This window comes from Xenopus tropicalis, chromosome 2 (assembly GCF_000004195.4).
Source record: "Xenopus tropicalis strain Nigerian chromosome 2, UCB_Xtro_10.0, whole genome shotgun sequence".
NCBI classification, from domain to species: Eukaryota; Metazoa; Chordata; class Amphibia; order Anura; family Pipidae; genus Xenopus; species Xenopus tropicalis.
The window spans coordinates 149,205,173-149,218,248 of NC_030678.2; the positions used below are offsets into that span (position 1 = coordinate 149,205,173).

General features: G+C 39.6%; 1 protein-coding gene across 3 annotated transcripts; it reads left to right on the top strand.

Moving 5' to 3' along the window:
- The first annotated feature begins 904 nt into the window (after positions 1-904).
- LOC100492496 (PHD finger protein 6) lies at positions 905-11,494 on the top strand. 3 transcript variants are annotated; one of them, XM_002935748.5, is made up of 7 exons: positions 920-1,041; positions 1,924-2,061; positions 2,971-3,151; positions 7,416-7,511; positions 7,891-8,024; positions 9,265-9,290; positions 10,944-11,494. In XM_002935748.5, exons 3-7 carry the CDS (start codon positions 3,029-3,031, stop codon positions 11,399-11,401), a joined length of 837 nt encoding a protein of 278 aa, XP_002935794.3. In that variant the 5' UTR covers positions 920-1,041; positions 1,924-2,061; positions 2,971-3,028; the 3' UTR covers positions 11,402-11,494. The 3 variants fall into 3 exon arrangements, with proteins under 3 accessions (XP_012813325.2, XP_002935794.3, XP_012813323.2); XM_012957871.3 differs by lacking the exon at positions 7,416-7,511 and having other exon boundaries at positions 905-1,041; XM_012957869.3 differs by lacking the exons at positions 920-1,041; positions 1,924-2,061 and adding an exon at positions 2,213-2,821.
- Positions 11,495-13,076: the final 1,582 nt, after the last annotated feature.

The following is a 13,076-nucleotide window of genomic DNA, read 5'->3' on the forward strand; positions in this document are numbered from 1 at the left end:
CTGTAGGGGAGTATAAGTGCATGTACGGGTAGCTTTCAGCGTCTTCAGGAGAGCATTAGTGCGTGCACATGATGTCACATCTGGTTAGTCACGAAAATTTTAGCAGGGTCTCCCGAATTTCAATTAACTGAGGTAGATAGCTCTGTAGTGGTTAGCCAAGGAAATGAGTGGGTGGGATTTGGGGCAGGGGCTTGCCTTGGGTGCCCACAAACGTGGCAATGGGAACTGCTTAAATTGCAAGAACACAGTTTAGTTTATTGCACAATTAACAACATGCAACATAAAGGACTAATACAGGTATGGGACCTGTTATCTAGAATGCTTGGGACCTGGGGTTTTCTGGATAAGGGATCTTTCCGTAATTTGGATCTCCATAGCTTGTCTGCTAAAAATCATTTAAATATTGAATAAACCCAATAGGATTGTTCTGCCCCCAATAAGGATTAATTATATCTTAGTTGGTATCAAGTACAAGGTACTGTTTTATTATTATAGAGAAAAATTAAATACATTTTAAAAATTAGAATTATTTGCTTATAATGGGAGTCTATGGGAGATGGCCTTTCCATAATTTGGAGCTTTCTGGATAAGCGATCCCATACCTGTACAACAAACATGATCATGAGCACACATGTGAGGATCAAAAGCAAATACAGAACAGCTTGTGTTCTGGCTACTTCATACGATATCTGTTCACTCCAGCCTTTATAGATTACATTTTTGGCTAACTAACTATATTAAAAAAATCTTTTTATTTTGCACAGCCTATGTATTTACCCAGTTTCATTTTTACACCGAACTGTTCCTTTAGCTTAGAGTTAGAGTGGGTGTGGCTCTGCTGTGACCTGAAGAAACATTGAACATAATGCTCTGATTGGCTTACAGATTAACACTTCAGTTATACTTTGATTGGATTTGTGGTAAGTCAATCACTTATCCATACTCTGATTGGCTGGTGGTGCAGGAGACAGCTCTGGATTGAATTTGTAGAAGTTGCTGAAGATGTGGGGAAAGCATATTTGTGAGAATAATGGAAGTGTGGTAAGGCTGTTGTAGGACAGGGATGGCTGCCACTTGCTTAGAGAACAGTCATTTCCCAAGTTTCTCACTCTGTAGTGTCACATGATCCTTGTGGGCGTGTAATGCTCGCTGGGAGCTGAATCCTTAGCAGAAGCTAAGGGGGGTGGGGGCAGTCAGTGCCTTTGTGTGCAGTAGAGCTGTACATGTACCCTACACTGGATGTGTAATTAGGGCACCCAGAGGCTGACCCCCATAGCCCCTCCCCTCTCTCAGGATTGCCCATGTGCATCCACATACTAAAGCACTGGGAAACATGGAAGTTTTCTGCGCGTCCTGTCCCCAGTGCTTCATATGTGAGCAAAGTTTAGATACGGCTGGGCTAAATTTGTGCTGCCCTAGGCCTGGGCCTTTGTGCCCCCCCCCCCCCCACCCTCGTGCTGCACCTCCCGGCTCTGACCGCGCCACTATATTTAAAGGAGAAGGGCCGGGGAGGGGGGACTATGGTACAGCAGATCCCATGGTCTGGGCCCCCCTGTGTCCGTGGAGTCTGCTGTATACTTAGTTACGCCACTGTATGAGTATGTGTGTACAATATGTGTGGCAGGGTATAGTTGTGTATCTGTGTACATGGTATATGTTGAGTATAAAATGCAAACATAGTCCACAGTGTTGCACAATACATGGGTGTATGCATTGAACATACAGATTCCATACAATGATATGACCTAGACAAGAGGTAATGTGTGCCCTGCCCTAAAGAACTTACATGGACAAATGATTTCTCTTAAGCAGATATTTAGTGTTTTCATCTCTGTGTATTATCAACTGCTGTTTGGAAATTTACTTGCATTTTTGAATAATAATAAATTTTTACATACCATTTCACTATCTTCTGATCTGTAGCAGAGCTTAAACTGAATTAGCCTTCCCAAACAAATTATCATCCGCCCGTGGTGCCCACATGTCATAGCTCCACCTGCTTTGATCCACCTGCTGACATCCCAGATCCACCCTTTACTCCTGGAGTGCCCTCCCCAGCTGGTAAGTTTTATTTTAAAAAGTGCCAACTCTACCCACATTATGGACTCAAAAATGGTAGTGGGGTTTGGGCAGTTTGATGGGAGTTTCAGTGCATTGTTGGGGTGTGGTCTAATTTGTTTCTTTCAAATACTGGGTGGAACATGAGGTATACATACCCTGCACTACTCACTTGAGACTTATCTCGTGGTGCACCCAGCATGGTACTAGGTCCCCCTCGGTGGACTAAAGCTGCCTTTGCTCACTGCCTTGACTGTTTCTCACCCATATGGTTAGCTATAACATTAACTACCTCCTACTCTAGTTAAGCTTCTCCATCTCATGTCTGGCTTGTTCTGATGGCTATAGTTATTACCCTCTCACAACTTTTCTGGGGATGCAAGTACTTTTTTCTCTTTCCTACTTGCATAAATGAAAATATTTTCATAACAGACTCCTTACTGTATTATTAAGTATTATGATAAAGGGGTAGTCGCTGGTAGAAAGACAAACGTTCAGTTTTCTGAACTCACGTGAAGTTGTCTGCAGGAAGAAACTTTTCACAACTTCAAGAAGCCACAGCAACGTGTATGCCCTTCCGCCGGCGACTTCTGTTGCTGCAGGTAGAAAGGCATTTTGGAGCAGTTAGTCGCCTACGATAGCAGAGATCTATCACGTGCAACTAATTCAATCCGTGGACCATCTACCTAAGACATCCTCGAGGGGCCATAAAAGTGATAGCAGACAAGGGATTGAGAAGAGCTGACCATGTTAGTTCTAAAATGTATGTATATAACAGAAATGGGTCTGTCTCAAATTCCTTTAAACACACACCTCTGCCCATGAGTATGAATTGCTACAATGATATGGACACGCCTTTTGCATTCAGAAAGTGGAAGTGAAATTGTTAAAGCTTTCTATTTTATGTTTGAGGTCTGCGAAACTGATTCAGTAAGAACCTTCCTAATTGCAAGAGCATCTCAGCACTGCCATGCCGAATTGTACACCACCTCGGAGAGAGTGTGCCTTCTGTCATCTGAGGGAGCAGAATGAGGAGACTGGCCGCTTGTTAAAAACCCGTGATAATCATGTAACAGCCCATTTTAACTGTATGGTGAGTTGCCAGTGTGGTGAGGGCAAAAATTATTCATAGTTATATCTGTTATGTTACCTCTTGTTTAATATGTGAGTTGTTCCTAATTTCCCAAGCTTGTGTTTACTAGCATTGTACCGAACTACTCTTGTAATAGGATTGGATTAGAGATAGTAATAAACTGTTTTTGCTGATGGTATTATAAACTTTAATATGAAAACTATAAGGCACTGTTGATGTAGCTATAGTACATTTGTACTTAACCTTTTGGTCCTGTGATAAGAAACAGGGCTCTGAATGCACCAAATAATCTTCACATACACAAGGAAAGTGACATCAGTAATTCTAGCACAGAAACGATAGTGGTGTCAGAACCACCCTTCCAAACACTGCGGTAAACAAACATAATACAATTGACATTATAACATAGGTACATGATTTGTTGGGAAAAAAGGAACGCTCAGTGAACCCCACAACCTCACTTTGTGACTAAAGAACAATAGAATGTCTTATTTCTAGCAACTTTGCAGTTCGTCTTTGTAGGGAAAAATCAGTGATTCACTGATTAAGAGTAGAACAACATCTTAAAGATGGCACCAAATGGCACCACAAATTACTTGATTTTACCATATATTGTGTGCAGGCTTGCATATCTATCCTGTTCTGATAATCATATATAAAGCTGTTCCTGGGGGGTTGGCCAGGTGACTTCTGCCTGGGCATGAAAGTGCCTGGTTATGTTGGCATTGGCATTGCTTAGTGCCTGGTTATGTTGCCTGAGCCACTGTGTGGGGGGGTCCCTCAGTTTTTGTGCTAAGTATCCATAAATTACTCATTCTTGTTTTACCTATATGTGTTTGTTGTCAGATTAATCATTTCACAGAACCAACCAGAACTCTTCTCAATACAATCTTCATTATTTATTTCTTTTTATCGTTTTTGAATTATTTGCCTTCCTTTTTTTACATCTTCTCAGCTTTCAAATGGGGGTCACTGACCCCGGCAGCCAAAATACTTTTGCTCTGTGAGCTTACAATTCTATTATTGTTGTTTTATTCCCAATGTTTATATTCAGTCCCTCTCCTATTCATATTCCAGTCTGTCCTTCAGATCACTGCTGATTGCTACGGTAAACAAGACCCCAATAACCAGATAGCTGCTAAAATTTCAAAGTGGACAGCTTCTGAACAAAAAAAAAGCAAAAAAAATGAAAACCAGTTGCAAATTGTCTTAGAATATCTGAACAACACCTTTAATGAGATCAGTAATCTGGGAGTTAGGTTAATCTGCCAGAGGTGCTTAGGGCACATGCCCTTCCAGTTGTCTGCTAGTCAGTTTGAAAAACACAGAGTCCCTAGACATTGCACCAGCAGCTATGTTTTTCACCCCTGGAGCATGCCTGTTCTAAAAGTAAATGTTATGCTATAAACACCTGAGAGCTAGATGAGATATTACTGGTTGAGAGCATGATGATAACTGTAAATTTCCAAACCTACAATTTTGTACAAACATGTTGTTATTGTTCTATTATAGCTGGTATTGTTTTCATAATCATTAACATGTTTGTTAGTAGCGAATAAGATATAGTTGGTGTTTGCTGACCGCATTATAGTTGTGCTGAGACACACAACAAGGCACTGGGTAAATCAAATTTGTGGCAGTGCCAGGTATTTATAGGTGATTTCCATACTCTGGGCTACTCTGAGTCCTTTAGAATTTCTGTAGGGGGAATTGGTCTTGATGCAGCCCTTTACTTATTAGCGCCCCTATTTCTGTTCAGCCACCTGAGTCTTTCTGGGGGACACTCCCGACTAAGCTTAATGGCTTTTGGGCAGATTGTAGGGTACAGTATGTAAAAAGGAGCACTTGTTGGGATGACAAATCAGATGCTAATGGGCAAAAGCATATGCTGATGGAAAAGGCAGATAAAGGTAAGGTAGGATTTGAAAGTACTGTAAATCGGCACAATTGTGGATGGGAATGTGGCCAATTTTGTGAGAGTGTGATGTGTTACATTTTAATGGGGTAAATATACATGTAACAGCAGACATCTGGATTAACAATGTCAGGCAGATCTGGGGTCAATAACCAAAAACGAGATCTACTAAACAAGTCCATACACTAACAACTAAAAATGGCTGCAACAGAACAAAGAACAGAATTAGATGAAATCCCAGGGCAAAACTAGGAAACAGGAACCAGACAATGAGCATGAAACAGTAGCAAAAGAATATTATATTAGGCAATAAGGCAAGAAGAACTGGGTTTAACTAGGCAGTTTCTGCTGGGAGGTGTCAGTCAATGGGCTGCATTTGCTGCTTAAAAGGTAACTATTATAAAAATTATTTTTACTATACAAAAATAAATATATAAATAAAGATTTTAACCTCTGCTTCCTTAACTGTAACCACATGAAGGCCTGTTTTTAAATGATAAAAATAAACTATCATTCACACCCTGTACCTCATTGGTATGACCCAGGGGAAAAGAGGGACATCACACCATGAAAACTTGTTTTTTTAACATTTGATGGTCTTTTGATTTTAATATATGAACATTTTTTATTACTGTACTGGAAAGCCAAATTGATACTTGAGGTTGTGTGGGTGGCTGCTGGGTGGTTTAACAGAAAAAAAGGTGCAGCTTCAGCTGACCTTGCTTTTTAACTAAAATATATTGATTAGACAAGTGAGACTGCAACTGTCACGATCTTCTCACAACCTGTCTCCACACAAAGCAAAACAACCAGGAGGGGTATAATTTACAAGTATTAACAATAAAAGAAGAAAAAAGACAACCCCTTCTCTGATATATTTAAATGCTAGATTAGTTTACTCCTTTGTTAAATGCATGTTGATGAACTGCAACTCACAGTAAGGTGTTAACTTGTGCTATTAAAGTGACAAAGTGCTGTTTTAAATAATTAAGTACCATAATCAATATAGCATCAAATCTAAAAAATTTTTATTGAAGTTTGTGATCACCTTTTTAAACTGTTTGGAACATAATTATTTAAAACAACACGTTGTCACTTTAATAGCACAAGTTAACACCTTACTGTGAGTTGCAGTTCACCAATATGCATTTAACAAAGGAGTAAACTAATGTAGCATTTAAATATAGCAATCAGAAAAGGGGTTGTCTTTTTTCTTCTTTTATTGTTAATACTTGCTTTTTAACTGTGATTTTTTTAAAATCTTTCTCCTTAACATTTATTGTGGTTTTATTGGATAATTTAGCCCTTTAATAAGTATTAGGTTACGTAAACTTTCAGACCACAGCCATTTGGTATCTGCCTTATCTTTGCTTTGTGGTATCCCTTTAATTAGTCAGCAAAAACCGAGATAGTTAAACACAACTGGGATATCTCCATACCTCTTGAATCTTCTTTTTCTCTCTATAATTATTGTCAATCAATAATTTGGGTGATAGTTTGTTAATTCATTGATTCAATAGTAATTTATTGATTTTGACTTTTTAATAAGAAAACTACATATACAGATATAGGACCCATTATCCAGAATGCTGGGGACCAAGAGTATTCCGGATAAGGGGTCTTTCCGTAATTTGGATCTCCATACCATAAGCCTACTAAAAAATCAATAAACCATTAATTAAACCCAATAGGATTATTTATATTTTAGTTGGGATCAATTACAAGATACTGTTTTATTATTACAGAGAAAAAGGAAATCAGTTTTAAAATTCTGAATTATTTGATTAAAATGGAGTCTATGGGAGACAGGCTTTCCGTAATTCGGAGCTTTCTGGATAATGGGTTTCCGGATAAGGGATCCCATACCTGTATATGGTGATATTAAAATTTGTGGCACTAGCACTTTTCTAATTAATGTTTTCGAAGGAATAGCACATGCATTGGATGATTTCTAAAGGTCTTTTTAAGTGGGATTATAAAAAATTGGCACCTTAAACCTGTACATTATTTATCTAATTTATTCAGTCACCAATTGATGGTTTTGAAGAGAAACTGTGAGAATTCAAAACTATAGCACACACACTTTGTTGAAGTGAATTGTTTTTTTAGAAAAAGTCTTTTAAGTGACAGTATTGAATAAGCTAGCACTTTCAAATTATTGCACTTTTCTTATCTATTTAGCACAAATCACTTTATTAAACCAATAATGAACTCCTGATTGGTACTTTGAGCTGAATCAAACAGTGGGAAGCTATTGTTAAAAGTGGTTTCTAATTAAGGGATTATCGTTTTCTTCTTTATTTTATACAATGAAAACTTGTGTAACAGGTTTTGGTGTTTTTTTCCTAGATTTTTTCACCTAATGCAATAACCACAAATGATAAGGAGTTTGGTGGCTTTGATATTGCTTCTGTGAAAAAAGAAGTCAAACGTGGAAAAAGGATGGTAAGATTTTGGTAGAATGTTAGTAAAATTCTATTGCAGTGTCAGCTTGACCTAGGGCCGTATTTATATATAGGCACCAATGAGCCTGTGACTAGGGTGGCATCCTTTAGGGGGGAGGCCCTCGGGTGCCTATATAATCCATGAAGTTTAAAAAAAGAAAATCATCCCCTGTGCCTATGGTGACACCAGACCTAAATATTTCCCTGGCTTGACCGATAATCATAACCTACTAAAACCCTTGTTTATGCACCAGCACATGTTAAAATGGCGACAGTTTGTAAACTTTTAGTTTTCTTCGCTCAAATAATGAGAGCAACTGTTATAGAGAATATTGTATGTATATTACACACATTGCATGTATGTGTGTTTGAATTTTCAGAGATGCAGCTTCTGTAAAAAAACTGGAGCAACTATTGGCTGTGATGTACCACGGTGCAAGAAAACCTATCATTATATGTGTGCAAAGAGAGATCTTGGGTTAATTATTGAAAATGAAAAAGAAGAAAAATATTTGTAAGTACATTTTTCCACAGTATAGCACATGTATACTTAAAATATATGTCTGATTTTACTGGGAAATAAGAGAAATGGTTATTCATGGAAGGAGTACATTGAGTGTGCCCATTGGTTATAAAATACCTAGTATATCATAGGCCAATATTGCAGTATTTCCCAAACTGTGGGTCTGTCCCCCTGGGGAGCTTGGGGCAGTGGCAGGGAGGGCTCAGCCTGAAGGCCAATTAGAGTCAGAATTGAGGTGAATGGCCATTAATCTCTCTTTGATGCACCTGAAAGCCCAGCTTGAAGGTCAGTTAGGTGATGCTTTTGGGTGACTATGTATTTGCTGTCCTAGATACTCTTGGAATAATGACTGATACACTAATATTTTCCTATATTTGTACTCATTTCACAAACCAAAGGACCCTGACCAAAGGTCTTGGGGCTTGAACTAAAACTGTTTGACTGTTTTTTAAAGTCTCAGATGCAATAGGAACAGTAACAAAATGTCATATTGTAAACTAAACAAATATTTTTCTGGGTTCCCCTTAATATTATTTGTTCTTTTTGAGAAGTTTTATGTTAAAGGAATACTGTCATGAGGAAAATGTTTTTTTCAAAATCAGTTGATAGAGCTTCTCCAGCAGAATCTTGCATTGAAATCTGTTTTTAAAAGCGCAAACAGATTTTTTTTTATATTTAATTTTGAAATTCCACATGGGACTAGCCGTATTCTTCATTTCCCAGGGTGCCACAACCATGTGATTTGTGCTCTGATAAAGTTCAGTCACATTTTACTGCTGAGCTGCAAGTTGGGGTGATATCACCTCCCCCCCCTCAGCAGCCAATCAGCAGAACAATGGGAAGGGAGCAAGATAGCAGCTCCCAGTAGGTATCAGAATAGCACTCAATAGTAAGAAATCCTAGTCTGGCTTGGGACTCCTCCAGTTACATGGGAGTAGAAGAAACAATAGGTTACCTGAAAGCAGTTCTAATGTGTAGCGCTGGCTCCTTCTGAAAGCTCAGACTCAGGCACAATGCACTGAGATGGCGCCTACACACCAATACTACAGCTAAAAAAATACCTTTGTCGGTTCAAGAATAAAATTGTAAATGGGAGTGAATTGTTTGCTATGTAAACAGTGTAATATAGAAATACATTTTTAAGTTGTGATCAGTTTTGGGTTTGAACAAATACAGTTAACCTGTATAATATGGTGGCTTATTTTTTTTCTAATTATGCCTTGTTTTTCAGAATTTACTGTGCTGACCATAAAAATGGTAAGTATTGTTATCACTTTCATAGATTTTTGAATATGTGTGCTTGAAATTAATAGTAATGGATTAAAGCAGTGCTGTCCAACTTCTATGGTACAGAGCGCCGGAATTTTTCTGGCCTACATGGTGGAGGGCTGAAAATGGAAGCCAGTTTTGACCACTCCCCCTTCTCTAAACTGCACCCACTTCAAACCACACCCAAGCAATCACCATAGCTTTTAAGACCATACCCACATTAATGGTAGTATTGCAGCAAAAACACAAATGGTTGGTGCTCACCATTTCATTCATATGTGAAAGAATTATATTATGTCATATTAAGACATACCCTTAAATACATATGGATATAATGACACACCTTAGGGACCATATAATGACTATTTCCAAATGCTGACAAACTCCCATAACAAACCCCTGCCAGGTTCACCTCCCACTGGCAGCATAGGGCAGGCAGAATATGATACACAGGCAGCATAGGGTAGGCACAGTACTGCCTGTGTGTGCCATACTCTTCCTGCCCTATTCTGCCTTTGTGTACCATACTCTGCCTATACTATGTTGCCTATGTGTGCGCCATACTCTTCCTGCCCTATGCTGCCTGTGTGTACCATACATACAGTGACACACTGCTGGCACTGCTCCTACAGTCTGTCTGAGGTGTGAACAATACAGTGTCTTAAATGTGTGAACAGTACAGGGGATTACATGTTTAAACAATACAGGGATTTACAGCCTTGATCTGAGGTGTGAGCTTTAGGGACCATATAATGACTTTATGACCATATATGACATATAATGCCAGTTAATCTCAGTACTGATACCATTTAAGGCTTACACAAAGGTGTAAGGGGAGGGTCAGCAGGCCGAATGCGGCACACAGGCTGCCAGTTGGACAGCACTGGGTTAGAGTGTACTGCATGTATCATTCTGCCATCCACTTACATAAGTACCCTGTGGCAGTCGCTAAGGACACGGCTGCTTTGTGCCCGCTGGTGCTGTGCTCTGACCTCACCTGGATATTTTTATTTGGCGCTAAGTATATCAGTGATAGCAAATAAAGTATAATCCTCAAATGTTACCCTGTTTCACCTTCCTTCCCTTACTCTACTTTTCACTGCTTCAATAAAAGGTCTAATGACTGTCTTTAAATATAATAGTAAATATAATAGTAATGTACAAGAGTGTGCAACTTCTAGACACATGTGGCTATTAGTAGCCACAACTTTTTTAAAAAGTGCGATTAGTCGCAGCAACCTGGATAGTAATCTATGGCGAGAAAGCCAGCACAATTAGTCGCGCAACCAAGTTTTTAAAAAAATTGTGGCAAATAATCGTCCCATACGTCTTCACACTAAGGGCAAAGACACACGGAGCTACTTAGTAGTAGCTACTTGTCATGGCTACGAAAGCCCAGAAAATACCCTGCCATAGACAATACTGATAATACACACATAGAGACAATTATCAGTAAATGATCAGCATTGTCTATTTTAGTAGCCTTGACAAGTAGCTGCTACTAGTAGCTCCGTGTGTCTTCACCCTATGAGTTGTGTTTTAGAACAATGTTGTATAAATTAAATCAGTGATATTCTTGATACTGTGCACTTTTGTCCTTGAATGTAATTATGACTATAAATATTGTTTTTCCCATGACAGCGGCACTAGACACCGTTCCAACTTCATCTGAGGAAGAATTAGATGATCGTTCTTCAGCTGGACATAGTGGGAGAGATCCATCTGAGTCCCCTCTTGCTAGACACCAAGTCTATAAGGATCTCCTTACAGCCATTCTGGCTGACCAGCAGAACTCAGACATGGAGTCACATGAATATGGTCAGGAGGTTGTGCACTACCTGTCTGTCATCTCAGCCTCTCAGCAGAAAACTGAGGCACATCTCAGGCGCATAGGCGATGCCCTGTGGCAATTGGTTACTAGAGGTCATTCATTTATACAGGCTGATGTGTCTCACAGGGATGGGGTCACACAGACAGAACCTGAAATGCCTAGCACCTCTCTGTCTGGATCTGGGGGGACACGGCAATTACGTCGGAGGACTGCTGGATCATCTCTGCTGGAACATCCAGGGACATCCAAACGTGGGAAAAAAATGTAATGTAACAACAAAAAAAATGTAGTTTTAAAATCCAGCGATAAAAAAAAAGGTTAAGTTCTACTTCATTTTTACAATAAACAGTTTTATTGCAAATGGTGTGTGTGTGTAAATATTAATTCTAATTTAAAAAGATTCATCTTTTCTAAGAAAATAAAAGTTTGCCCCCATAGGGCACATATACTCTGAACTTATGTCAGTTGCATGTTCACCTGCAAGTTGTGCTATGCTCCGTATAACAAACTGCCAATAGTTTAAGTTGCAGAGTGCAGATCACATGGGTGTAAGGAAATACCCAATACCTTGCATTCTCTAGCACTCCAAAACTTGTACATTCAATATATTTCAGAAGCTAGGGAGAATTCCAAGAGATGCCTGCATGCTTTCCTAATGAATAATAAAGCCAGTGCCTCGTGGTGCAAGCAGCAGAGCAGAATGCAATACATAAATTAGGGTGCTTTTCATCCATGCCATGCCGTTTTTAGATGATAAAAGAGGATGTGGTCTTCCAAAAAGATAAATGCTGCTTAGCAAGGCTAAATTGCAAGCTGGTCTAGGAATAGTGTTAAAGACGCTTGACAAAATACAACAAATACTAAATAAATACACAATCAGCTCAATACACGGAATAAATGACTAAATATTATGGTGTAGTGACCATAACTTCTCTTCTAAATTCCTTGGGTTAGAGTACATACAGTGGCTTGCAAAAGTATTTGTCCCCCTTGAACTTTTCCACATTTTGTCACATTACAGCCACAAACATGAATCAATTTTATTGGAATTCCACGTGAAAGACCAATACAAGGTGGTGTACATGTGAGAAGTGGAAGGAAAATCATACATGATTCCAAACATTTTTTACAAATAAATAACTGTAAAGTGGGGTGTGCGTAATTATTCAGCCCCCTTTGGTCTGAGTGCAGTCAGTTGCCCATAGACATTGCCTGATGAGTGCTAATGACTAAATAGAGTGCACCTGTGTGTAATCTAATGTCAGTACAAATACAGCTGCTCTGTGACGGCCTCAGAGGTTGTCTAAGAGAATATTGGGAGCAACAACACCATGAAGTCAAAAGAACACACCAGACAGGTCAGGGATAAAGTTATTGCGAAATTTAAAGCAGGCTTAGGCTACAAAAAGATTTCCAAAGCCTTGAACATCCCACGGAGCACTGTTCAAGCGATCATTCAGAAATTGAAGGAGTATGTCACAACTGTAAACCTACCAAGACAAGGCCGTCCACCTAAACTCACAGGCCGAACAAGGAGAGCGCTGATCAGAAATGCAGCCAAGAGGCCCATGGTGACTCTGGACGAGCTGCAGAGATCTACAGCTCAGGTGGGGGAATCTGTCCATAGGACAACTATTAGTCGTGCACTGCACAAAGTTGGCCTTTATGGAAGATTGGCAAGAAGAAATATGGCACACAGGCAGCATAGTCCAGGCAGTACATACAATGTCTGTGTGCCATACTCTGTCTGTCCTATGCTGCCTGTGTGTGCTATACTCTGCCTGCCCTACTCTGCCTGTGTGTGCCATATCCTCCCTGGCCTATGCTGCCGGTGTGTGCCATAACCTCCCTGCCCTATGCTGCCTGTGTGTGCCATACCCTCCCTGCCCTATGCTGCCTATGTGCCATACTCTGCCTACCCTATGCTGCCTACACACAGGCAG

Excerpts from the sequence above, each read along its gene's own strand:
- LOC100492496 (XM_002935748.5), top strand. The coding sequence starts at position 3,029 with ATGCCGAATTGTACACCACCTCGGAGAGAGTGTGCCTTCTGTCATCTG. Across the intron at positions 3,152-7,415 it reads CAGCCCATTTTAACTGTATG|ATTTTTTCACCTAATGCAAT; the intron begins GTGAGTTGCCAG and ends TTTTTTTCCTAG. Across the intron at positions 8,025-9,264 it reads GAAAAAGAAGAAAAATATTT|AATTTACTGTGCTGACCATA; the intron begins GTAAGTACATTT and ends CTTGTTTTTCAG.